The 27,010-nt window shown below is 41.8% G+C and overlaps 1 protein-coding gene, 1 long non-coding RNA gene and 1 pseudogene across 3 annotated transcripts; 2 read left to right on the forward strand and 1 right to left on the reverse strand.

The window, feature by feature from the left end:
• Positions 1-5,641: 5,641 nt before the first annotated feature.
• Positions 5,642-13,044, forward strand: LOC111975619 (amyloid-beta A4 precursor protein-binding family A member 3). 2 transcript variants are annotated; one of them, XM_024004046.2, is made up of 10 exons: positions 5,642-6,769; positions 6,906-6,936; positions 7,020-7,165; positions 7,750-7,836; positions 8,412-8,600; positions 9,120-9,299; positions 9,853-10,065; positions 10,502-10,621; positions 11,039-11,179; positions 11,348-13,044. In XM_024004046.2, exons 1-10 carry the CDS (start codon positions 5,642-5,644, stop codon positions 11,417-11,419), a joined length of 2,307 nt encoding a protein of 768 aa, XP_023859814.1. In that variant the 3' UTR covers positions 11,420-13,044. The 2 variants fall into 2 exon arrangements, with proteins under 2 accessions (XP_023859814.1, XP_023859815.1); XM_024004047.2 differs by lacking the exon at positions 10,502-10,621.
• Positions 6,665-7,110, reverse strand: LOC111975621 (uncharacterized). Its single transcript, XR_002878858.2, has 3 exons — positions 7,023-7,110; positions 6,834-6,925; positions 6,665-6,749 (listed from the first exon to the last, which is right to left on the reverse strand). It is a non-coding gene; the product is annotated as an uncharacterized lncRNA (long non-coding RNA).
• LOC111975922 (R3H domain-containing protein 4-like) lies at positions 12,290-26,647 on the forward strand (annotated as a pseudogene).
• The last annotated feature ends 363 nt before the right edge of the window (positions 26,648-27,010 follow it).

Raw genomic sequence — 27,010 nt, forward strand, 5'->3', positions numbered from 1 at the left:
ATCCCCACTTTATTTTAAGAATGTGAAATGTCAGAATAATAATAGAGAGGAGGATTTATTTCAGCTTTTATTTCTTTCATCACATTCCCAGTGGGTCAGAAGTTTATATACACTCAATTAGTATTTGGTAGCATTGCCTTTAAATTGCTTAACTTGGGTCAAACATTTCAGGTAGCCTTCCACAAGCTTCCCACAATAAGTTGAGTGAATTTTGGCCCATTCCTCCTGACAGAGCTGGTGTAACTGAGTCAGGTTTGTAGGCCTCCTTGCTCACACACACTTTTTCAGTTCTGCCCACAAATTGTCTATAGGATTGAGGTCAGGGCTTTGTGATGGCCACTCCAATACCTTGACTTTGTTGTCCTTAAGCCATTTTGCCACAACTTTGGAAGTATGCTTGGAGTCATTGTCCATTTGGAAGACCCATTTGCGACCAAGCTTTAACTTCCTGACTGATGTCTTGAGATGTTGCTTCAATATATCCACATATTTMCCCTTCCTCATGATGCCATCTATTTTGTGAATGGCACTAGTCCCTCCTGCAGTAAAGCACCCCCACAACATGATGCTGCCACCCCCGTGCTTCACTTTTGGGATGGTGTTCTTTGGCTTGCAAGCCTGCCCCTTTTTCCTCCAAACATAATGATGGTCATTATGGCCAAACAGTTCTATTTTTGTTTCATCAGACCAGAGGACATTTCTCCAAAAAGTACGATCTTTGTCCCCATGTGCAGTTGCAAACCGTAGTCTGGGGTTTTTATAGCAGTTTTGGAGCAATGGCTTCTTCCTTGCTGAGCTGCCTTTCAGGTTATGTTGATATAGGACTCGTTTTACTGTGGATATAGATACTTTTGTACCTGTTTCCTCCAGCATCTTCACAAGGTCCTTTGCTGTTGTTCTGGGATTGATTTGCACTTTTCGCCAAAGTACGTTCATCTCTAGGAGACAGAACGCGTCTCCTTCCTGAGCGGTATGGCGGCTGAGTGGTCCCATCATGTTTATACTTGCGTACTATTGTTTGTACAGATGAACGTGGTACCTTCAAGCGTTTGGAAATTGCTCCCAGGGATGAACCAGACTTGTGGAGGTCTACAATTTTTTTCTGAGGTCTTGGCTGATTTCTTTTGATTTTCCCATGATGTCAAGCAAAGAGGCACTGAGTTTGGAGGTAGGCCTTGAAAACATTCCACAGGTACACCTCCAATTGACTCAAATGATGTCAATTAGCCTATCAGAATCTTCTAAAGCCATGGCATCATTTTTTTGAATTTTCCAAGCTGTTTAAAGGCACAGTCAACTTAGGGTATGTAAACTTCTGACCCACTGGAATTGTGATAAAGTGAATTATAAGTGAAATAATCTGTCTGTAAACAATTGTTTGAAAAATTACTTGTGTCATGCACAAAGTAGTTAGGACTAGAAGTAGTCCTAACCAACTTGTCAAAACTATAGTTTGTTTCCAAGAAATTTGTGGAGTAGTTGAAAAACAAGTTTTAATGACTCCAACCTAAGTGTATGTAAACTTCCGACTTCAACTGAACATAGCACAAGACAATGTGGGGCTTTTTTTGATATGGTGAGTAAGGCAAAATAGTGTGATAATAGTTTGTTTTTTATCTAAAAGATTTGAAAATGATCTGCTAATAGGCCTACGTTTTAATCAATTGTTTGTTCGTCGTCAGGGTTGGGGAAAAGCGGAGGACAGCCTACTTTACTCACCAGTCCTCGCAGACGTTTCAGCACCATGGCCACCTCCTCGAAAGACGCAAGTTAAAGAGCTTGGTACATCAGCACCTGGATAGCGACTTGTTTAACGTTATCAATGTTATGTCAGTACTGGCACGCAGGATTCTTCCGTTAACTAGGCATAATCTGTTAATAAAGGTTGTAGACACTAGTGTACAGTGGTTCTGATATGCTCATGTTTGTAGTTCTACGAAAATGGATGGTAAACATTTTGTCACGTCTGCCACTAGTACATCACGAATGCATTGTCATTCACATTGCAAGGCATAACATGCCCATATCATGCCAGCGTCAACATTGGAAAAACACTAGTTTACTGTACATTATAGAGAACTTTAATTGAACATAATTCAATTTTAACACGGTCAAAATGGATGGTAAACATTTTCTCACATCTGCCAGTATCAGATCACTAATCCATAGTCATTAACATTGCAAAGCATGACACGCCACTATTAGGCCAGCTAAAAGATATGAAAAATACTAGTTTACTGTATATAACAACTTTGAGCCAACATAATCAAATTTTAACACTGTAAAAATGGATAGAAAACATTTTCTAGTTTACAAAGATGAGTAAGATAATATTGAATAAAATATAGCACGGTGTTAACAACCCTCCTAAGGAGTGATGAAAAAGAGCCAGTGGGACCTGAAGCACATCCGTCTTCCAAGGCATCTTACAAGGCTGGATGATACAATAGTATGTGGACACCCCTTCAAATGAGTGGATTCTGCTATTTCAGCCACACCAGTTGCTGACAGGTGTATAAAATCCAGCACACAGCCACACAATCTCCATAGACAAACATTGTCAGTAGAATTACCTTACTGAAGAGCTCAGTGACTTTCAACGTGGCACCGTCATAGGATGCCACCTTTACAACAAGTCAGTTCGTCAAATTGATGTCCTGCTAGAGCTGTCCAGGTCAACTGTAAGTGCTGTTATTGTGAAGTGGAAACGTCTAGGAGCAACAACAACTCAGCTGCAAAGTGGTAGACCTCACAAGCGCACAGAACGGGACCGCCAAGTAATGAAGCGCGTAACATGTAAAAATCGTCTGTCTTCGGTTGCAACACTCATTACCAAACTTCAAACTGATTTTGGAAGCAATATCAGCACAAGAACTGTTAGTCCGGAGCTTCATGAAATGGGTTTCCATGGCCGAGCAGCCGCACACACGCCTAAGATCACCATGCACAATGCTTAGTGTCGGCTGGAGTACTGTAAAGCTCGCCCCAATGGACTTTGGAGCAGTGGAAACGCGCTTCACCATTTGGCAGTCCGACGGATGGATCTGGGTTTTGTGGATGCCAGGAAAACGCTACCTGCTCCAATGCATAGTGCCAACTGTAAAGTTTGGCGGAGAAAGAATAATGGTCTGGGGTTGTTTTTCATTGTTCGGGCTAGGCCCTTTAGTTCCAGTGAAGTGAAATCTTAACGCTACATCATACAATGACATTCTAGACGATTCTGTGCTTCCAACTTTGTGGCAACAGTTTGGGGAAGGCCCTTTCCCGTTTCAGCATGAAAATGCCCCATGCACAAAGTGAGGTCCATACAGAGATCGGTGTTGAAGAACTTAACTGGCCTGCACAGAGCCCTGACCTCAACCCCATCAAACACCTTTGGGATGAATTGCAATGCCGACTGCGAGCCAGGCCTAATTGCCCAACATCAGTGCTCAACCTCACCAATGCTCTTGTGGCTGAATGGAAGCAAGTCCCTGCAGCAATGTTCCAACAGTGGAAATAGTGGAAATCCTTCCAGGAAGAGTTGAGGCTGTTATAGCAGCAAAGGGGGGAACAACTCCATATAAATGCCCATGATTTTTGGAATGAGATGTTCGAGGAGCAGGTGTCCACATACTTTTGGTCATGTAGTGTACCAGGAAACACACCCAGCTCTTCTGAGAGAACACAAGGACTCAACAAGACACGTAGAGTATGTATTGTATATTCCATTTAAGGTACGTAGATGAAACCACACTGTGACGTATTTCTAAATTAATTTTCTAAATTAATTGTTCGTTTTTGCTCTTTCAAAACAATAACAAACCTATTTTTAGTTGACTTAACTGTGTTTCAAGTGTTTATATTTTAATTACCATGCCAGGCTATTTTGGTTGATAGCGTATGCTGATTTGTGTTACGTTTAGAAAAAAACACGTTTTTGAAACGTGTTTTTATGGCACACATAGCGGCCAACGATACCAGTAAAACAACATACAAAGACAACAAGGTATCTGAACTTCGTTGTCAATCAAATGCATCCCTTTATGGTATATCCTTGCTGGAACCATTCATTATGAACCCTACCCTATCCTTGTGGCATGAAGCAATATCCAGCCGAACAAACACATCGGCAGATAGATACATTGCTGCAATAAAGGGACGCACCTGATTGGCAATGACGTTCAGATATCATGTGGCATTCAAACGTTTATCTACCAGTATCAATGGGCATTATGTCTGAAACTAAAACACCCTACAACATCAAACTGCCACGCAATAATTATCCTAGCTTTCACCAGGTCAGTCTATTTCATGGAATTGGAAGTCTACCAGATAAAGTTGCCACTCATTTATTCATTTTTGTTTTACTCCAGCCACACAGGGTGCAATTTGAGAAATGGAAACCGCGGCAACAAAATGTTTTATTATCTTACTTAAAAGTCCACTGTAATATAGAATAACCAATTATATTAACCCATATTTTAAGCTGGCAACGTATGGTTCGAAATGGTCATCACACTGGATGAATTCTCTACTAAAAACATAACAAGCGATCTTGCTGTGAAGGTGTGTGTGCTTTGACAATTTAACATTTCATGAACAGCACCACCGTTAGGCTATTGCAGCCTCTGCAGCCTCATTTTACTCGTTATATGAAACTGTTTGCTTTGAATGGTTTCGTCTCTGTCTCTGCGTGACAGTGCTTCCGACACTGTTCCCCCTACCAGAAAACACGCGGTACCGTAAAGTGGTGTGTATTCGCGCAACGAAATTCAGGCGGAAACTGAAGAGCGGATGAGTTGAGTCGACCGCGTTTTGCGAGTGTCGGCTTGACTGCAGTGAAACAACGACATCGTTTTATGTTTCATAAACACGATATGAGCGTCCAGCAAATGTACTTCTCAAAAATGCTGTTACATTTGTAGCTATTACTATTAGCTGACTTACATTGCTGACTTCTCTGTTTTGTTGCTGAGTTCCCAAACAAGTAAACTTCATCCGTGACAGTTAAATTCAAGCAGTTGTCAGTCATCGGATCCAGAATTTTACCGGGTGAGCATCTGGATCATGRCAGATTTATGTTGGTAATGCCAATATTGTCCTCAATGTCTCGTAGTTGGCAAACCAGCAGGAAGATAGCTTATTTAGTGACGCTTCTTGACTGTAAATTAGCTGAGTAGCCAGAGGTAGCTAAATTAGATAGCTAGCAAATTAGCTCGGGTGATCCAAACTGCAGTGACAATCCAGCTACTGTAATTTCTCTAGCAGCACTTCCAGCATATAATGTGTTTTCTCTGTAATTATTTTCAGAAGATTGGAGTCTTGTATTTATTTGTAAGTGAGTAGCTCACCATGATCATAATCACTTATACAATGTTTTGATGATGCTATTTTTATATTTGTTACAGCTCTTTTACTGGTCATTTTGTTAGAGATGGATCAAATGTTATTATACACATAATAGCCTAATACAAATAAACCATACCATATTGTCATAGGCTAAATGCACAAAGGGTACTTTCTATATTGGTGACACGCATGATAATGACATGTACTTTGAGCCTGAGGCAATAGCATTGCAATCTTGATGGACATAGGTCAATGAAGAGACTAAAAAAGAGTGGTCGCTCTTATTATTCCCCTGCACAAGAAATGGTGAATGCAAAAACGGTCTACTTTCACAGTGACAAAATACAAACTTCCGACAGTTACCCCTATAAATTGCAGAAACACCCTACTAAGCATTGAAAGGGGCTTGTATGTGGAGTCTCCATCATTTCAACCTGGTGATGTGCTGCCTATGATCRGTGCTCTTATCCAAAAAATGGAGGCAGGTAATTGCCCTGCTGGAAACGAGGAGAAACAAACCGTTTCCTCACCTTCAGCTCAACAGGAGAACACTGTATTTCAGTTCTCTAGAGCTYCTTCCAAGGCTTCTTACCCTGAATCAGAAGACCTGTACTCCTTTAACCTGATAGAGCCCCCTCCTCTAGAATGGAYYTCAGACGACTCTAGTGAAGCAGGTTCAGTGGAAGAGATGGACGACCCTAGCTTCCCTCCCTCGGTCCCTGTGGACAGTTCAGAGGACGGATTAAGTGAGTCCCTACCTCCCTTGTACACCAGTGACACTGCAGCTTCTTCTGAGGTAGTTAGCCAGGAGGAGCTAATCGACTATGCTCCTGAGGATAACACCCCAACCAAACAGGTTCTGGATCCTAGCAAAGAGGGAGGAGTGGTGGGGGATGAGGTGGAGGAGAAGGTTGAGATCAGGAGATCAGGTGACGAAGACCACACTCGGATCCACCACCTGCTAAGCCGACTCCAGGTCATTGGAGAAAGCCCTCTCCCCAGGGACTCAACCTTTGACCCTACACCACCACCATCAGKATTCTCTGAGCCCTCTGAATTTGAGCCTCCAGGCCCATCTCTGTTGATGGACATCAGCCCATTGCTACCAGACCCAGAGCAGAACCTGAAACAGGCCTCGGAGATGCTTTTCTCYGAGAGGCTGTTGGAGTGTACAGAGATAGGGGCTTCCCAGTCCAGTTCCTCTGACATCAAGGTTCCTCCTTACATGGCCCGGAGAGGGGAGATGGACGCGGTGGTGTCGGTCTCCTACAACCAGGAGGATGGCGAAAGATTCTGGGAACACTTTGGGAACGGCTGGCGGCTGCGCAATAGGGATGACTCCGTGGAGTCTTTCCCGGAGGACGAGGTCCCAGAGCCCGTATGGATGAAGTTAGGGGAGGAGGCTCCGGAGGTAGACTCTGCAGACAACAGTCAGCGGGTAAGTTTGACATGCTAAAATATGTTTATCAATGATGAATGGTGGTGTTATTAGTGTATATTACTTTGCTGATGATTGGTTCAAATGAGCTGTGTCTTTCACTTTGTTCAATAATCACTGACCTCTTCATTTACAGGGCGCAGAGGACCATCCAACCTATAAAGACGGTAATCTCAATTTAGGCTGTATGTAAAACGTCTATGCTTCTCTCATTGGACTCTAAATAATAATAGTAATGTGTTTCTGTCAGTACCTGGCCCCTGTGACCCAAATGACCTCCTGGATGGGGTCATATTTGGGGCCAAGTACCTGGGCTCCACCCAGCTCAAGTCTGACAAGAACCCCTCCACCAACGCTCGAATGAAACAGGCCCAGGAGGCTGTGGACAGGATCAAAGTGAGTTTTCATTTTACATTGTAGTCATTTAGCAGACGCTGTTATCCAGAGCGACGTACAGTAAGTGCATTATTCTTAAGGTAGCTAGGTAAGAAAAATCACATATCACAGTTGTTTGCGGACCGCTGGGGTAAGAGTACGCTGTGACAGAACCGTTTGCGGGTTATATTTCTTGCTATGGGGTGTTGCTACGATCATAGAAAGGAAAACCTTTCCTCAATAAAGTTAAYCAAAGTCAAGGCTAGTATGAAAAGATAAATGCAAGTGTTAGTGCAGGAAAGGCAAGTGCAATGGTAAGGTGTTTGTTCTTTGGGGGATTATTTAAGATTCTGTTTGAAGAGGTAGGTTTTCAGACGTTACYGAAGATGGACTGGGAGTGTAGTGACATTAGGGGGAAGCTTGTTCCTTCCTTAGGATGCCAGGACAGAGAAGAGCTTCGACTGGGATGAGTGCGAAACTGGCCTCTCATAAGGATGGGAGGGCCAATAGACCAGAGGTGGCAGAATGGCTCAGACCATTCTGCTAAGAATGGGTGATCTGCTTTAAAAAGTATCATCAAATGGTTTGCTCTTGTCTTCTTCCAGGCCCCAGAGGGAGAGTCTCAGCCTATGACCAAGGTGGATCTCTTCATCTCCACTCAGCGCATCAAAGTCCTCAGCGCAGACACACAGGTAGGCAACTGCTGCCATTGACACAATCAGCCGAGCATGACGTGGTTTGAATGGATGACAAAGTAGTTGAAGGTCATTCCTTGAATAGCAGTGTCTCTAATTTGAGTCAAACTCATCCTGTACAGTTGACTAGTAAAGAGAATCAAAGTGGGTCAGTTTGTCAGCTTGCTCCCTTCTGCATGGCTGGCTGCGTCTAGTTATATAGTGGGTGCTGTTAGGCTGTGTTCAGAGGCAGCCCAATTCTAGTATTTTTTTCTACTAATTGGTATTTTGACCAATTACATCAGATATTTTCATATCAGATCTTTTTCAGAGCTGATCTAATTGGACAAAATACCAATTAGTGAAAAAAATATCAGAATTGGGCTGCCTGTGTAAATGCAGCCTTAGACTAACCTAGCCCTCTTCGTTGTTAGACCMAGTGGGAATGGGTCCATCATGGATTTTTTTCACATTCTTTTACCAAAAATCATTGCCTCGGCACCATTAACGTGTTAGTTAACTTACATGAAAGTGTTAGTAAACAGTTAGTACATGTTTCCTCCACACATTCACCCCTTCTGTTCCACCTACAGGAGGCCATGATGGACCATCCTCTCCAGATGATCTCCTACATCGCAGACATCGGCAGCACCGTGGTCCTGATGGCCCGCAGGAAGCCGGCCGGGGGGCGTAAGGGCCAGGAGGGGAACCCTGCTGGGGTCAACTCCCCCGGGCCACAGACAAAGTGCTGCATGATCTGCCATGTGTTCAACTCTGACAAGGTGAGTCATTCAAGCAGAAACRGTACAGCATTATGTCCAATTGGTTTTCTGTGGCGTTTTTTTGTTGTTGAAAATAATCAGATTAGGTTGCACTGTTTAAAAAATATATATGTTTTATTCCCAGTGCCAGTCTTTTTCTACAGGACTTGAGCCATCAGTACTTGCCATGCAACTAGGTAGCGGAGCTTTGTTGAATACAAAAACAAACAGCCTGGCAGCCAGGTTACTTTTCCATGCCAGGAGTTATTAAACAAGAGGAAATTAGCAGTTCATTACTGTTATGGTTAGATTAGAGTTTGGGATAGATTATGGTTAGGTTTAATATTAGGATTGAGGTAAACCAATGGGCCATATCTTGATGGTTAGCCACTATTTTGACAACTTGAAACGCTCTGTTAGATTGTGAGGAGGAACAGGATTGCCGTATTGTTATATGACAAGGATTATTGTACTCTTACCTGCCAGTCTGGGACACGTTTGAACATGCCCACTGGCTCACTGTGTCTCTCCTGCATGCAGGCCCAGGTGATCGCTCAGGCGATTGGCCAGGCCTTCGGTGTGGCCTACCAGCAGTTCCTCCAAGCCAACGGCATCAAGGCCAGTGAGCTGAGGCCCAGCGAGTATAGTGACTACCTGGGGACACAGGAGCACTACAATGGAGACCTGGTACACTTCTCGGATTCAGATAACATCAGAGAGGTACAGAAACCCGTCAGTATTTCAGCACCATGTTGTTATTACCAGCCAGGGTTTCCTTTTGAGTGTAGGCCTTTAAACGCAGTATTCCTCCTACCTTTAGCCTAGATAAGCATCTGTTTTTACTCTTTATCTAATTGACTCATGTTCGCATATCGAAAGTAGTCAGTGGTGATTTAACCATCAACCAGGAGCCTATGAAATCTGTTTTATGTTAACATTTGGTTGTGCATGGAGTTAAATGTTGGCCTTCATAAACCGAATAGATATTTGCTGGTTGTACACTATGCAACAAGCACTTCCTTTCTTGCTCAAGACAGTGTTGAAACAGAACCATACATTTCATGATGTGTCTTAAGTGGAATGTACATCAACATTGTGTTCAGTTGGGGAAAAAACATTTTGAAATGGAGTGAGGTAATACCTGAACTTTTCCAATTAGAACATCGTTTTTTGTTTTCAATTGCAAAACGTTTTGCTACAGTGTTTCTCTATTGAACACCACCCATGAAATACCCCCTTTCTCTTAAACCATCTCCCTACTGTCTGTGTCCAGGTGTCCATCTCCAAGGCTCCCGGGGAGATAGTGGGGGTGGCTGTGGTGGAGTCGGGCTGGGGCTCCATCCTGCCCACGGTGGTCGTGGCCAACCTGCTCCACGGTGGTCCTGCAGAACGCTGCGGGGCCCTCAGCATAGGAGACCGCATCATGTCAGTCAATGGCACTAGCCTGGTGGGCCTCCCCATAGCCACCTGCCAGAGTATAATACGGGTAAGAGAGGGACTGTGTCTGTGCCTGTTTCATTCGTTCCTGTGAGCTGTCTTGACCGTGTCTATTGTGTCGTTCCTAGAATGTACACTAGATGGTGCTGTATTGCTGAAGTCATAGAGACTGATGCGTGTGATATGTAGAGGGAGAAGAATTGGTGGAAATGTTTGCTTTCCAGGTATTATTTCGGCATGAGGTTGGACCTGATGGCAGGTTGTTGCATTTTGTCACCTAATGTTGTTTTGTTAAATGTATTCCATGCACATGCACGGACACACACACACAATACTCCTCTCATTCTGTGAATGTCTTTCATTATTTAAGAAGCACAGAATGCAGTTAGTGAACAGATACTTTAAGGTGACAGAGACATTTATCTTTGCAGACATCTTTCTAGTATTTGTATTATGTCTTTTTTCCACTTTTGTTTTTGTAAAAGGATTTTAAAAAACAAGCAGAGGTGAAGCTCAGTATCGTTCACTGCCCTCCCGTCACCATGGCAATTATCAAGCGACCGGACCCAAAATTTCAGTTMGGCTTCAGTGTAGAGGACGGGATTGTAAGTGACAGTTGCTTTATTATTTTACTCTACAAACTTGTATGGATACAACTGCCAGACAGAATCCCCAAACAGGATCCAACATTCATGTTTTATTTACGTTTTTATTATTCTTTTTTTTGTTTTTGCTAAGGCCCAGTCCAGTCACTACTGAGTAGTATTAATTTGAGGTTCTTTTCGTTTATCACAGTGAACATGGTCTGGAATAGAGATAAAAGTGAATCTTAAATTGATGTGGTCTGAAACAGCATTTTAGACTGAATAGTAGGTGTACGGCATCCATTTTAGGAACTCTATAGTAGTCAAGCTAAAATTGTCAATTGTCCTTTTTCACTCACCTCAAAACTCTCTCACTTATCTTTTAATCTGTATTTTTCTATCTTTCTCATCCATCCTCTTTCTCATTGCCTTGAGCAGATCTGCAGTTTGATGCGTGGAGGGATCGCAGAGAGAGGGGGCATCCGGGTCGGACACCGCATCATTGAAATCAATGGGCAGAGTGTGGTAGCCACTCCTCACGAGAAGATCATCCACATTTTGACTAACGCAGTCGGGGAGGTGAGAGAGGAATTGAACACCAACTCAGATCAGAAGCACTAGATTTCACACTTTCATTTCATGAATCCTACTTTCTCTGTGTTGACAGAACATTACTCAATAAGTCAATTAATTGGCCATAGAAATATTAGCATTGTCATTCATAGCTGTGTTCGTCTTTCTGAACAGATTCACTTGAAGACCATGCCAGCCTCTACATATCGCCTTTTAACGGGACAAGAAACGCCAGTATTTCTCTGAGAGAACGGAGGAGAGAATGCTGCTGGTGCTCTCAGAAGCAAACAAGGAAGAATACCGTTTTGAAGCTATACACATGCACACATGCAGCCTCAAATAGGACTATGCAATTGGACTGTATCACCTGGCTATTGATACACCACTGAACATAATGTGGTTATCCACCTGAACAGAATATTTTATGATGTATGCTGGAATATCAGGATGATACAGCAAATGTTTTGAAAGATCGAATTGTTAATAAATCTCTGTTTATATTTATGAGATGTTAAAGCAGATAACCTCACTTTTCCTATTGACAATCTCAGTTATCTTACTACTATACTAATTATAGTAGTACCTCCAATGAATTGCTTCCACCACCATTCTTTAGTTGCCGATGTGCCTCAGCTCAGTGGAACTTGAATTCATGGAGAGGAGCCTAAATTMAAGATAGCTGGTCCATATCTCTCGTCATTACGTGCTTCCCACCTCTAAACAATGTCATTGAGTAACATGCACATCAACAAGCGACTACTACATCACTGTTACATTGTTATGTATCTCCGAACAGTGTACTATTAATATGCTGAAAGATTTTACGTTGTGCATGCCATTCCCTATTGTTCCCATTTCAGTGCCTGGAAGAATTCAGAACGTAGTTCTGTATTTTCAGAATCAAAGGAAACTGCCTTTAGTGTTAGAGATATACACTGAGTGTACAAAACCTTAAGGACACCTGCTCTTTCCATGACATAGGCTGACCAGATGATTCCAGGTGAAAGCTATGATCCCTTACTGATGTCACTTGTTAAATCCATTTCAATCAGTGTAGAAAGATGAAGGGGAGGAAACAGGTTAAATAAGGATTGTAAGCCTTGAGACTATTGAGACATGGATTGTGTATGTGTGCCATTCAGAGGGTGAATGGGCAAGACAAAATATTTAAGGMGCTTTTGAACAGGGAAACGCTCAACAGCTTTTCCATGGGTATCAAGAWTGGTCCACCACGAAAGGACGTCCAGCCAATTTGACACCTTGTAGAGCCCATGCCTGACAAATTAAGGCAGTTCTGAGTGCAAAAGGTGCTGCAACTCAATATTAGGAAGGTGCTCTTAATGTTTTGTACACTTAGTGTATATTTTTWATGACTGCAGTTTTGTATGTTTATTTAAATAATATATCCCAAACAATTGCCATTTGTTTTTCAATTGAATTGATTATGAACTGGGGACGTGTGACTAAACCCTGTATTGTATGCTGCTGTTCTGATGGTATTGTGTGATATGTCCTTGTTCTACCTCCAAAGTTTCATATTTGATCCAATAATGGAAAAATGGAAGAAAAAAAAAATATATATATAACCCTGTGACAATATTGATGTCTTAGAATGCTCATAAGTGGGAGTAGCTGTATGGTGGGTCATTCTCTGCAATGTATGGAACTTATTTTTTATGAGTTTTAGGTCTGACCCTACAGTGACAGGGTGGCAATGGCATCTAGCGCCCTACATKATTTCTGTGATGGGGATATGGCCCGGCCACATTAGCCACCACAGGTGAGTATCAGGGTCATGTATTAAGGGCACACAATAGCACATTTTTTGAAAAGTTGTGCAACGGAATAAAATGATCTTGATGAATATTTAATCACTCCACTATTGAAATCAGTTGTATACTGCAATGCCACTTATTCTTTTGSGAACACAATTCCTGTTGAATGTTGTGTGCATGCAATATGTCATGCAGAATGTTTTATATTTTTTAAAGGAAGGCGTCTACAAAAAAACTAAGAAATGTTGAGTTATATTGTTTTATTCTACACCTAAGAATATATTATAACCTCTGTACTTTTTTCTGTTATTATGTAGCAATATTAGTCAACCTTGTTTAACCGTAACTCTCATACTCCTGGCCAATAGGCTTCATTTGTGTAACAAAATATAGGTAGAATTGACAGAGTTGCAACCAATCAGATAGGAAATGGGTTTCTGTGACCCCCTGTCATAATCATCTTTTAGCCAATCAACATCGACCAGTGGGCAGATGTTTTAATCTCCAATTACAAACACTTGAAATGGAGAGTTTAAATCAACGAGTTACTGAAATGACTTATTTGGGACAGCTTCACTTGTAAATAGGAATATGTTTGAATGAATGCTTACGAGCGAGCTGGTGCCCACCATCGCTCAGTCAAGACTGCTCTATCAAATCATAGACTTAACTATAACAWAATAACACACAGAAATACGAGCCTTAGGTCATTAATATGGTCGAATCCGGAAACTATCYTCTCGAAAACAAAACATTTATTCTTTCAGTGAAATACGGAACCGTTCRGTATTTTATCTAACGGGTGGCATCCATCAGTCTAAATATTCCTGTTACATTGCACAARCTTCAATGTTATGTCATAATTYCGTAAAATTCTGGCAAATTAGTTCGCAATGACGCAGGCGGCCCAAACTGTTGCATATACCCTGACTCTGCGTGCAATGAACGCAAGAGAAGTAACACAATTTCACCTGGTTAATATTGCCTGCTAACCTGGATTTCTTTTAGCTAAATATGCAGGTTTAAAAATATATACTTCTGTGGATTGATTTTAAGAAAGGCATTGATGTTTATGGTTAGGTACACGTTGGAGCAACGACAGTCCTTTTTCGCGAATGCGCACTGCATCGATTATATGCAACGCAGGACACGCTAGATAAACTAGTAATATCATCAACCATGTGTAGTTATAACTAGTGATTATGATTGATTGTTTTTTATAAGATAAGTTTAATGCTAGCTAGCAACTTACCTTGGCTTCTTACTGCATTCGCGTAACAGGCGGGCTCCTCGTGAGGCAGATGGTTAGAGCGTTGGACTAGTTAACCGTAAGGTTGCAAGATTGAATCCCTGAGCTGACAAGGTAAAAATCTGTCATTCTGCCCCTGAACAAGGCAGTTAACCCACCGTTCCTAGGCCGTCATTGAAAATAAGAATGTGTTCTTAACTGACTTGCCTAGTTAAATAAAGGTGTAAAAAAAACTCTAGTAGCTACACTAAACCCATCTGTAATGTACAAAGGTGTGTCGTGGAAATTCTACACAGGGTCACTCGAAGTCAATCTTAAATTAATAATTGTTTATTAACAGTTAACTGGAGAGGTTCCAAGAAACTGGATGCACCATAGTACACACCTGTCAGGAGCTCTCTCGGGGCAGTCCCGTCAGATCTCTTATATACAGGTTACAGACACGTTACATTGGCGTAGTTCATAGGGTTGGTTCCAGCAAGTCTCTGGCATAGTCTCCTATCTTAACTTATAGAACATATTCTGGGTGTTCTGCCAGGTGGTCCTAAGGAGGAGGTCATGTCGCCACCCCCTCATATCTTTACCAAGCACAGGCAGAAACCAAGGATTATTTATGACACTAAGACAAGATGAACATTTTCAAGTCAGTCTCTTCACAAGTTAAAATGTTCCATCACAGGTGTATTAAAAAAGCCTGTTTATTTTCTGGATTAAGCTGGTGTGATCTACCGGTGTCGTCTGCTGCCTGTAGGGAAGTAGGACTTATAGGACAGTATGCTCCCGCCTGCACCTGAATTTTCCATGTACTTTGGCATTAAGTGGAAATAAGATATCAGTTGGAATAACAAATATCCCTATTTTTCTGCCTGTTTGACATTTCCAAGTGGAGGTGCTAGCACTGCTGTTGTGTAATTCTTGGGGGGTCAGAACACAGGTAAGTAACTCTGCTCTCCCTCATGTTTTGTTCCTATAGTGCTGCACAATGGGTTGGTAGCACCTTGCAGCGCAACATGGGGATTGGGACTCTGCTATTGCTCCTACTCTGGAAGAACATCTACCGCAGAAGGAACGTGTTGGGAATTGAACAAAACAGGTTTTGTGGTGTAGCAGTAGTTGGCCCTACATCACATTAACAGACAACTTGGATATAAAGAACCAACATTTCTCTTTATACAAATTCTATAATGTATTCTGTTTCTGAMTCTAACGTTTCTACTGAACATGTCCCCTTTTATCATGAATGAAATTGATATCCATGCTGTAGTCTAATGAATGAAGCCTTTATGGCCATTGGGCTATACTAGCCACTAGCCCCTGTGTGTATGATGATGTCTTCCCTTTCCCTTACTCCAGATCCCCTGTTCCTGTTCCTCATCCTCATCTCAGTGCGTCGCTCTCATCCTCCCTACGAACCGAGCAAATGTGAGTGCTCATCATTCAGTCTTCTCTTGTGTTGACAGTGCTGCTCCAGTATAAGCTGCCTACCACCTCTGCCGTAACACACAGGGTAAACGCTCCCTCCCTCCTCTGAAATTTCCAGCCAATCACATAAGCTGATTAGCTAGGTAAGAGTGATGCTGGGTGCCACACACACTTTCCCCAACCTGTTAGGCTCTTCGTCTTCATCTTGCTTATTAAGGACCTTTGTCATGCAGTGGTTCAATCACACAGTCATAATATTGTATGTATTTCAGGTTAATCTTAGTGTTTGCATTTGAGTCCATGGTTCACGTCAGTGAGAGTGTTTAGACTCTGGTTTCAAGCCAATCCTTGTCTTCCTAGGCAAACTGGTTGCCTCCCACATTACAATCCTCTGACTGACATTTCTGGGACTAGGCCAATCCCTCTGTGTTGAAAGGAAAGTGATTATTACACACATCCAAATATAGCACAGGAACTGGGCAATAGTTCACCATGTTGACATGTTTTGCATGTCTTAGGASAATCCCTCAGCTAACAAATATACAGTGCATTCGGAAAGTACTCAGACCACTTCACTTTTCCCACATTTTGTTACGTTACAGCCTTATTCTAAAATGGATCAAATATTTTTTCACCCCGCATCAATCTAATACACAATACCACATAACGACAAAGCAAAAACAGTTTTTTTGAAATGTTGACAAATGTATAAACAAAAAAAACAACTGAAATGGCTTATTTACCTAAGTATTCAGACCTTTTGCTTTGAGTCTTGAAATTGAGCTCAGGTGCATCCTGTTTCCATTGATCATCCTTGAGATGTTTCTACAACTTGGAGTCCACGTGTGATAAATTCAATTAATTGGACATGATTTGGAAAAGCACACACCTGTCTATATAAGGTCCCACAGTTGACAGTGCATGTCAGAGCAAAAACCAAGCCATGAGGCTGAAGGAATTGTCCGTAGAGCTCAGAGACAGGATTGTGTCGAGGCACAGATCTGTGGTAGGGTACCAACAAATGTCTGCAGCATTGAAGGTCCCCAAGAACACAGTGGCCTTCATCATTTTTAAATGTAAGAAGTTTGGAACCACAAAGACTCTTCCTAGAGCTGGCCGCCCYGTCAAACTGAGAAAAATTGGGGGAGGGCCTTGGTCAGGGAGGTGACCAAGAAGCCGATGGTCACTCTGACAGAGTTCCTCTGTGGAGATGAGAGAACCTTCCAGAAGGACAACCATCGCTGCAGCACTACACCAATCAGGCCTTTATGATAGAGTGGCCAGACAGAAGCCACTCTTCAGTAAAAGGCACATAACAGCCCGCTTGGAGTTTGCCAAAAAGCACCTAAAGGACTCTCAGACCATGAGAAACAAGATTCTCTGGTCTGATGAAACCAAGATTGAATGCCAAGCGTCACGTCTGGAGGAAACCTGGCACCATCCCTACAGTGAAGCAAGGTGATGGCAACATCATGCTGTGGGGATGTTTTTCAGTCCCCAACAGTATGTATTCTATTCACATAATATCGTCTTTCAGCCACTCTGGTGGCTTCACATCCCTTTTTGAGCGAGCTTGTGGCTCTGTGAGCATTCTCTCTCCTTCCCCCTCTTTTTGTGCATTGTCTGTGGCCTCAGCCTGTGTGGCTGGTAGATCTGGTAGAGCTCTGACGTGTGTTTTGTTCTTCCGTACCTCAGCTGAGCCTGGGTCAACCACATAGGAGTGTGGGGCATCCGCTTTCCTCAGCACTATTGCTGGTGTCTTTGAGTTTGTAATCAGTTCGTCAGTCAACTGTAAGTGCTGTTATTGGGAAGTGGAAACAACAGATTGACCGTTTTTAATGAAGCCAGCAATGCTGATAACCCCCCAACTTTTTTTGTTGTAAACAAAAAGTTCACATTGTCAGAGAGAGATGCTTACACACATACAGTTTATGTAGCTAGGTCTACTGTAGAACTCACACTATATAATCAGATTGCTTCAACTGGATTAAAGTATTAATGTGGCCACGCCCCCGAGTAGGGTACAGCCTTTACTCCCATGTAATTAGCCTAACTTTGGCGGCATTCTAAGCAACTTACTGACCCTTTTTTGCCATTTCAATAAACTTTTTCTGCAGCCTCACGTGTCGTTATTAACATACTTGGCTGTCACAAAGTTATTCTACCACTAATTTGTTACACGACCTGCTAACAATGARAGTAGTTGGCTGGCTAGCTAGAGAAGTTTCTCTATCGAATTCGCTTGTTTTAGATATGTCGTATAACTACTTCCAGTCTTTGCTGCCCTCGAACGTCTAGGTATTTAAAAAAAAGTTGATTCTTGTCGGCTTGCCTATATGTCCTTTCAACTTGCTGGGGAGACTAAACTACCAAATGGCCCAAAGTAGCCTATGGCGATATCTACACCTACTACCTACACCTAGCCAATTTATTGAAAGTTAGCCAATGTAACTTTTACTAGCCTAGCCAGCTACTGTAAATGTACATTTGCCTGCTCAGGAGGGGCTAATGTTTCATTAGCCATCTTTGTCAGTGAATAACAGTTTTGAATCATGATATGTCTCATTTCAAGTAACTAGCTGCGGCCTTAAAGAAACATTCAAACATATACTTTGCACAGAAACCCACATAAAAGCATGTAGATCCAAATATGTTTGTGTGTGTCAAGTATGCTAGAATGGAGGTTTAACAACTAGCCGCAGGCTTAAAAAACATTCAAACATTTACTTTGCATAGAAACCCACATAAAAGCATGTAGATCCAAATATGTTTGTGTGTGTCAAGTATGCTAGAATGGAGGTTTAACAACTAGCCGCAGGCTTAAAAAACATTCAAACATCTACTTTGCATAGAAACCCACATAAAAGCATGTAGATACAAGTGTGTGTGTGTGTGTCATGTATGCTAGAATGCATATTAGCCAACACAGCATATCCAACACACATAGCATACATTGCAATATAATCTTCTCTAAAAACAGCTGGGCAAAATGTATCCAATGTGCCCTGCAATAAGATAAACAGAGCTTGATTTCTAAACTCATTCGTCAGTATTACAGGTTTGCCTAGACAAATACAGCCATAGATTTTTCAACTAACCTGGTATTGGTGATACTCTCTTCGTTATCGATTCTGGAAAACGAATCTTATAAATTTTAGTGTCCAGTTGCAGGTGGTTCTACAAACACCAGAGAAAACTCAAAGATAGTAAATCATTTTGTACCGCGCAAGCTGCCGCACATCTAGAATTCTCCAGCATCTTTGCCAGAACTAGTCATTTCTCTGCGACACAGCTGTGTCCATGTGTAGAAGTAGATGACAGTACGTCACACAGTGCTACCAAAACAAAGATCTACACACATGTCACTCGATAGGAAACACGGATTTACTATCTTTGAGTTCTCTCTGGTGATTGTAGAAAAGTGTCAAAGTAGGCTATTACCACTTTAAGAATAATGAATACTTTGGGCCTTGCCAATGGATTGATATTCAAATTATTATTACATTCTAAAATATGTGAGAATAATGTGGACTTGCCTGACAAAATAAATTGGATGCATGCATGGCGGTTTTTCTAGGCTATGTGGCTGACGCAGGCACACATAATAAAGCTATACATAGTGGTAGGATTCATTTCACCATGACGGTTTTTATAATGAGAAAGCGACCAAAAACCAGGTTCCTTTTTTAATGGAGGGATTTGTATGGAAAGCCATGTTGAGCAGAGTAGCGCAATACCCTTCAGTTGAAACGCCGGGAAACAAACTAAATTGGCCATATCTCTCACAAAAACGGGGAAAAAATGAAATCATAGAATTCAGTGGTGACCCGTCATTCAGGGCAGTTGAGGCAGAGGCCCACCTGTTTAGCCTGTTTTGCATGTTATTCTGGCATTAATACGTGTCACATACGTGACCGACCGGCTATATTGGGTCTTATGTAGCAAAATTTGAAAATATGCTTTTTACATTGGATAAAAGTAGAGACTCCGAGCTAGAAAATTGTATATCGTACACTACAGTTGAGGAACAATGGGAAAGTAATTCTGCTTTGAAAGATAAACATTCAAGGGCCATTTTCTCAAAAGTGAGGTTACAAGTTTTGGTACCTACTTGAGAGCTCTTCTTTGTCTACACCCATTCAGTATCCTTCAGACCCTCTTAAGCTTTAGCCCCACCCATCTCTTCAAGGATTCACATGTGAGGCCATGTACTAAACAACCAAAGATTTCACGACTAAAGGCTTACTTATACTACGGGTGTGTTCGTAAATTTAATCTGGAGTGCCAGAGTGTGCTCTGGCCGTTTGTAAATTCAGAGCGTTTCGCTCTCGGAGTGTTCAGAGCGCACACTGGAAGTAGGACACACTTATGCAGTCCTACTATGTGATATCTTTCCAAAAAGCTGTGTTAAAAAGGATTACCTACACATACTGACCAGCTCATATTAGAAAGAAGCGTGTTACATTGCAGACCAATCCGAACTCATCTCTCGGCATGTCCATGTCCACTCATTATTTCAGCTAATCATGGCTAGCGGGAAGGTTCCTGTCTTTTTCCGTGGCTAAGCCAACTAGGCTCATAAATTAACAATTGTATTCGTATTTACAGATGGCATACAAGTTTGTTATTAAGGCACATGAAAGTTCACGTTGAAGACGACGCGACATGCGCCTAGTTTCTTGATATGAGTCACATATCAGTTTGCAAACAATGTAAAAAAWTTTTTTTGAATCATTGAGTTAAAGCCGCATACAAACATGGTTTCTTTTTTGCTTTCTTGAGTAAGGCAGCTCCAAAATGCAGGGGTTTCAGCATAGCTCAGTGCTTTCTGTGGTGGTGGGGCAGCCCGCGGATAATACGGAGCGTAGGGGTTGGTAATGTTCTCTAGTTGTGCCTTAATTGACTCAGTTTTCTGTCACTCATGGGGACACTACTTCAGGTGAGAGCTAGAAAATTCAAGCCCCTTGGGTGCTTCCACAGAGTTACATTAGAAGGGCCATCCAAGAAGGCTCAAGGTCATTGACCACAGAGAAAATGACTTCAAATCACGTTATATCTACAGTAGTTTTAATTGGACTGTCAACATCATACTTTCAAAATCTTAGCTAGCAAGCTAGCAGTCATCATCATGAATCAAGTCGACAATCTACTGGCAAATCCTTTTAAATCCTTGTCATAGGAGGAGAAATAATGAATAGAAATTATAGATAAAACGTATCGGTGCTCATCGGCCATTGAACATAAACATTACACAAGTTGGAAATCGCAAATTCAACTATGAATGGTTTGGAAGTTAGCCACTGCCGGTGGCTAACTGCAAGTGTTGCAAAGCAGTCTCTAGCCTGTTATTCAGTTGAGTGGATGTGTGGTCCCAAGTCTGTATTTAAAGGTCTCTTTTCCAAGCTTAAAAGGATAAACATTCAACATTGGCCATGCTGTCAATCCAACATGACTTCTGCCGTGCTCAAAACAACTGGAAACTCAGGACTGGGAAATCTAACTTCAGTGAGTTCAAGACAACTGGGAACTCAGAAAAAAAACAAGCTCCGACTGGGAAAATACGTTTTGAATGGTCATCCAATTCGGAATTGCAGTCGGGAACTCTGGCCTCTTTCTAGAGCTCCGACCTGAAGATCACTGATGTCATCATGATTCAACCTTGTTTTTTTCCGAGTTCCCAATTGTCTTGAAAGCACTATAAATCCATAGAATGACAAAGTTTAATGACACAATTTGCCCACGAAGGACTGCCGCGCCACCTTTCTGTTCAAGTGAGCAACGCACAACAAGCTGAGTCCAAAAATGTATTGAATGCTGCTGCATGAATTATGTAATATGCCAGGGAGATATGTATACTGTAGCTAAGAAAGTGAATACTAAGTGTATGTTGTGTAGTAAGCTGTTAGTATCCCATGTGCCTCACCCTAATAATTTGGTCCCTTTCTCCCTCTTAATTTTGCCTACTGTTCTGACTTGGTGGCGCACATGTAGCTAGCCTATAGCATGTTTTATAGAAATGTAATCATTGAATATTGTAAGAGCTTTCATTGTCTGCTTATATCCCCCTTATTTATCCTACGGTTCTGACTTGGTMTACTGGGAGAATACTGTAAGAACGGCCCATGTACAACGACGGAATTCAGAACATTTCAAACGTGCTGAACAAATAGTTATATTGGCTACGTGTATATCCTAGCTCGCTCAGTAATGTCTTAATCGAAATTACATATTTCCTCTAATCCGCTCGTCTTCCCCTTTTGCCATAGTTTGTACATCTCAATTGTCAATAGAAACCACATTTGTTTAAACAAGTCAGCCATATCAGCTATTTATTTTTTTAAAGGCAGTAAATGAGGCTGAATGAACGGTTTCACTGCCAGACAAGGCTCCGCTGATAACCAGGTGTAGCAGTAGTAAGGTTTTGGGACTGCTGTTGGGACAGCTTTATGTAGGCCCTAACAGTTTGTGTGCACCGTTTGTCACCGTTATAGTGCAATAAATATATTGTTTAGTGTTGTTGTGGCTTTGCTGGCATGCATCAAAAAATATATAATTTTAGTTTGCCCCACCAAGATTTACATGCTAAAATCACCACTGGTTATAATGTTGAAATATGTTAGTTACTAAATATCAGTGGTGTAAAGTACTTAAGTAAAAATACTTAAATACTTTTTTGGGGTATCTGTACTTTACTATTTATATCAACTTTTACTTTTATTTCACTACACTCCTAAAGAAAATGATGTCCTTTTTACTCCATACATTTTCCCGGACAACTAATAGTACTCGTTACATTTTGAATGCTTAGCAGGACAGAACATGGTCCAATTCGCACACTTATCAAGAGAACATCCCTGGTCATCCCTACTGCCTCTGATCTGGCGGACTCACTAAACACAAATGCTTTGTTTTTAAATGATGTCTGAATGTTGGCGTGTGACCCTGGCTGCTTGTACATTTTTATTAAGACCTTTTTTGGAAGTACATACTGGTATTAACGGGAGTAAATGAAGATAGTTTCTCAGCGAAACTCCATATTTTTTGAGTAACTAAAATACGTTGACATTATAACGCTTGCAGAGTTGTCTAATGGAAGTTTGAATCGTAGCTTCCTGGGCATCAGAGACGAGACACGTCATACTCATCAACATCGCCAACGCACAGATACTGTGTGGGGCAGATGTTACATTGATATTGAAGCCATTTCAATATCAGACCCTAGTAAGTAAGCAAGTTGCTAAACTGGTTAGCAGTTTAATGCTTGAGCCCTTTACCCCTCTGCTCTGCTCATGCAAGATATCTGGCAGCCTTTTTTTATAGCCAGTCGTTATATTCTCTGACTAGACCTCTTCTACATACACTTACGTACTTTTACGATGTAGCCAGCCAACAATTTTTTGTTTCTCATCATGACAGATCGTCAGCAACTTAATTTGCATGAGCAATGTGTTTGTTTGTGCACCTTCTCTCAACTACAATGTTGCCATCTGGTCTAAAAGTGGCAACAGTGAAAAACGACCAATCAGAGCTCGAGAATCTGAATGGAGCGTGGCTTTGAAATCTAACCTATTCTATGCTCAGTATAGTTATAGCAAGATGGTATACTACTTTATTCTATAGTAAGGCCATTTAGAAGTAACTAGCTACACAGGAACAAATCAATATTTTGTGAAGAGGTCACCTCCAAATGCATCAGTCCTCAAAATGAATGCTCTCTATTTTTCCCAGCTTGATAGAGGAGCACAAATGCACCTCTCTGCCCAACTCCCCAGCCAAATGTGTGTCTCTGACCAAGAAGAAACAGTTCTTCATCAACCAGGCTATACGCAACTCTGACCTCACACCCAGAGTCAAAGGCAAGAAGAACCAAAGGCGGCAGGAGAACAGTAAGTTCTCACTCTGCTGCAGATGTTGGGTTGCTACAGATAGAAGATGCTTGTTCAGCACATATTATCAATACCCACTAGCTTGATTGCAGCATGTCTGAACACATCCATTAGTCATAGCCATTAGCCACACAGCATTTTATCAACATKTTTATCAACATTTAACGATGCCTATTCTTTTCCTCTGTCCAAAAATAAAAGGTTGCTACCATCTTCTTGAAAGAAATGAGTCCTCCAAAGATGAGGCAGAGGTATGCAGCGACTGCCCTCCCTTCAAACTTCACTGTGGTCTGCACCAATGGCAACTACGTGGAGGTAGGATTCTACTGGTCCCAACAATTTATCTTCAATCAGGCCTCGCTTGTTGCAAGTGAGACTCGCTGAACGTTTTACCACCACTACCCCTAACTAAATGTTTTCCCCTAAACTGTAGCTCATTGTCCCCTTGTTTGTCTCCCAGCAATGGAATGACTTCATGAACCGCTCTGGAGAGGAGCAGGAGAAGCTCCTCAAGGACCAGAGAAAGGGTGAGAGCCCAGGGTCAATGCCTGCCACACTACAACATACACTCCCCTAACAAGCTTGTAGAGTTAAGCTGTTGAAAGTTCATTACCTGTGTCACAGCCGGCCGTGACTGGGAGACCCATGGTGCGGCGCACAATTTGGCCTAGCGTTGTCCGGGTTAGGGGAGGGTTTGGCCGGGGGGATTTTCTTGGCTCATCGTGCACCAGCGACACCTTGTGGTGGGCCAGGAGCCTGCAAGCTAACTTCGGTTGTCCGTTTCATCCGACACATTGGCGCGGCTGGCTTCCGGGTTAAGCGAGCAGTGTGTCAAGATGCAGTGCTGCTTGGCGGGTCATGTTTCGGAGGACGCATGGCTCTTGACCTTCACCTATCCCGAGTCTGTTGGGGAGTTGCAGCGACGAGACAAGATCATAACTATCAATTGGATATCACAAAATTAACTTTTTAAAGAAAGTTAATTACCAAGCCTATGTTTTGGTTTGAGGTGTTTTATCACTACAAGTTAGTTAACAATGTTTCATAGTTTGAAACATGCATATTTTGGGACACATGAAGTTGACATGAACTGATAAATGTTCTACTCTGCAGTAAATCCAGACTTCAATGCTCAAGACTACTTCGGCTGTGTGCTACGCTCAAAAAATTCCCATTGTAAGAGTCACGATTAATCATTAATGTCATTTTGAGACATGCTTGTTAACCACACCATGGTTTAACCAAACATAGGGACACTGTTAGTCATGCTAGTGACACGTGTCATCCTCGACACGTACTAACCAGGTTTCCATCCAACCATTTCATGCAGATGAATTACCTGACTCATAAAAAAAGAACAATGACAGGGCTGATGGAAACAGGAAATGTCGATTCAAATTCATAAATGTTGACACACTGTTAATTCGATATGGAGTCCATAAAATGAATCGAGAAATGGTGATGGAAATGCCTTGATGCGCAAATATTGATATAATAACCATCATATCGATGTAAATGTGAAGTGATGTTACGTTGTAGGCCTACCACAACGTGGAAGAGCATCAAATGTTTATAGGCTGATGAAATAAGTTATTATTATCAGGTATCAAGGTAAGACCCAAGTGCAGACTGTGTGAAGTAACAATGTTTATTGTAACAGGGGCAGGCAAATGACAGGTCAAGGCAGGCAGGGGTCGATAATCCAGAGTAGGAGCAGGACGGCAGGCAGGCTCAGCGTTAGGCAGAGTTCAGTAATCCAGAAGTCAAGCAAAGGTAGAGAACGGCAGTCAGGGTCAGGGACAGGCAGGGGTCAAAAACCAGGAGGACGAGAAAAAGAGGCTGGGAAAAGATAGGAGCTGACAAACAAGACAAACTGGCAACAGATTGAGACACACAGGTATAAATACACAGGGGATAAGTGGGGAAGATGGGCAACACCTGGAGGGGGTGGAGACAAGCACAAGTGAAACAGATCAGGGCGTGACAATTATGAACTTCACATGGTGGTTAAGTGCACGGTGATAATGCAAATTTACAATAGGCTAAATATCGAGTATAGGCTATTGAATGCTGGTGACATGATGATCAGTGCTTGGCTACCAATTTTCAAATAAAATGATCTTGCTCTTATCCATATGTCATCAAATAAGCCTAACCTGTCCACTTTAACAGCAAACTCTTGTCTAGAGAGCATGCGCCAAAACCAGAATGGGCAAGTTTTCTATTTATCGCAACCGTTTTTGTGACAAAACCATCAGTAGAGTTAGAAACCCATTTAACTTATGTTTTATTTGTTACATGGGAACTTAATGCAACATTTATTTTTATGTGCAGGGCCGGACTATCGCATTTGGTGCGCCGGGGCATCAACCTCCAGGGCACTGCGTGACCGTTCAGTAATCCGGCCCAGTTTATGTGCACTACGTCATCAGCACAGCCTTTTATCCTCAACAAGTCAGTTTGATGGAAACATACCTCTCGTGAGAAAATCCCTGTATTGTTTTTAATACAGATTTTAGAAGATTCATATGAAAATGTGTCACCAATTGGATGGAAACCTAGTCATAGACACTTTTACTTCCCTCACTCACATTGGTTTAGGGGACACTTGAGGTACTTGGAAGAGAACATTCTCAGTTTCTTTGGTGCTCAACCTCACTCTGTTTACGCCACCAACCTTGGAAGCAGGTACTTTTTCCCTCTGAAGATTTTCCGAGGTGAAAATGTAGACGTCCGTCTTGGCGAAAGACTGGACTTGCATAGATACTGTGGGAAATTATGACCCAATTAACTAATTTCCAGACAAATGAGATGGAAGGATGTTATTGATTATTAATTTAGCTTTGAGAGGCTACTACTGACCTTCATGTCTTAGAGTAATGATGGAATGTCATTTCTCTTTGGTTATTTGAGCTGTTCTTGTCATAAAATGGACTTGGTCTTTTACCAAATATGGCTATCTTCTGTATACCACCCCTACCTTGTCACAACACAAGTGATTGGCTCAAACGCATTAAGGAGGAAGGAAAGAAATTCCACAAATTAACATTTAACAAGGCACACCTGTTAATTGAAATGCATTCCAGATGACTATCTTATGTTAGCACAGCTGAAAACTGTTGTTCTGATTAAAGAAGCAATAAGACTGACGAGTTTCAAAAGAAAGTTCTTTGTTTCTGGCCATTTTAGTCCTGTAATCGAACCCACAAATGCTGATGCTCCAGATACTCATCTAGTCTAATGAAGGCCAGTTTTATTGCTTCTTTAATCAGAACAACTGTTTTCAGCTGTGCTAACATAATTGCAAAAGGGTTTTCTAATGATCAATTAGCCTTTTAAAATGATAAACTTGGATTAGCTAACACAACGTACCATTGGAACACAGGAGTGATGGTTCCTGATAATGGGCCTCTGTACGCCTATGTAGATATTCCATAAAAAATCTGCAGTTTCCAGCTACAATAGTCATTTACAACATTAACAATGTCTACACTGTATTTCTGAT

This window comes from Salvelinus sp. IW2-2015, linkage group LG16 (genome assembly GCF_002910315.2).
Source record: "Salvelinus sp. IW2-2015 linkage group LG16, ASM291031v2, whole genome shotgun sequence".
In the NCBI taxonomy this organism is placed as follows: domain Eukaryota; kingdom Metazoa; phylum Chordata; class Actinopteri; order Salmoniformes; family Salmonidae; genus Salvelinus; species Salvelinus sp. IW2-2015.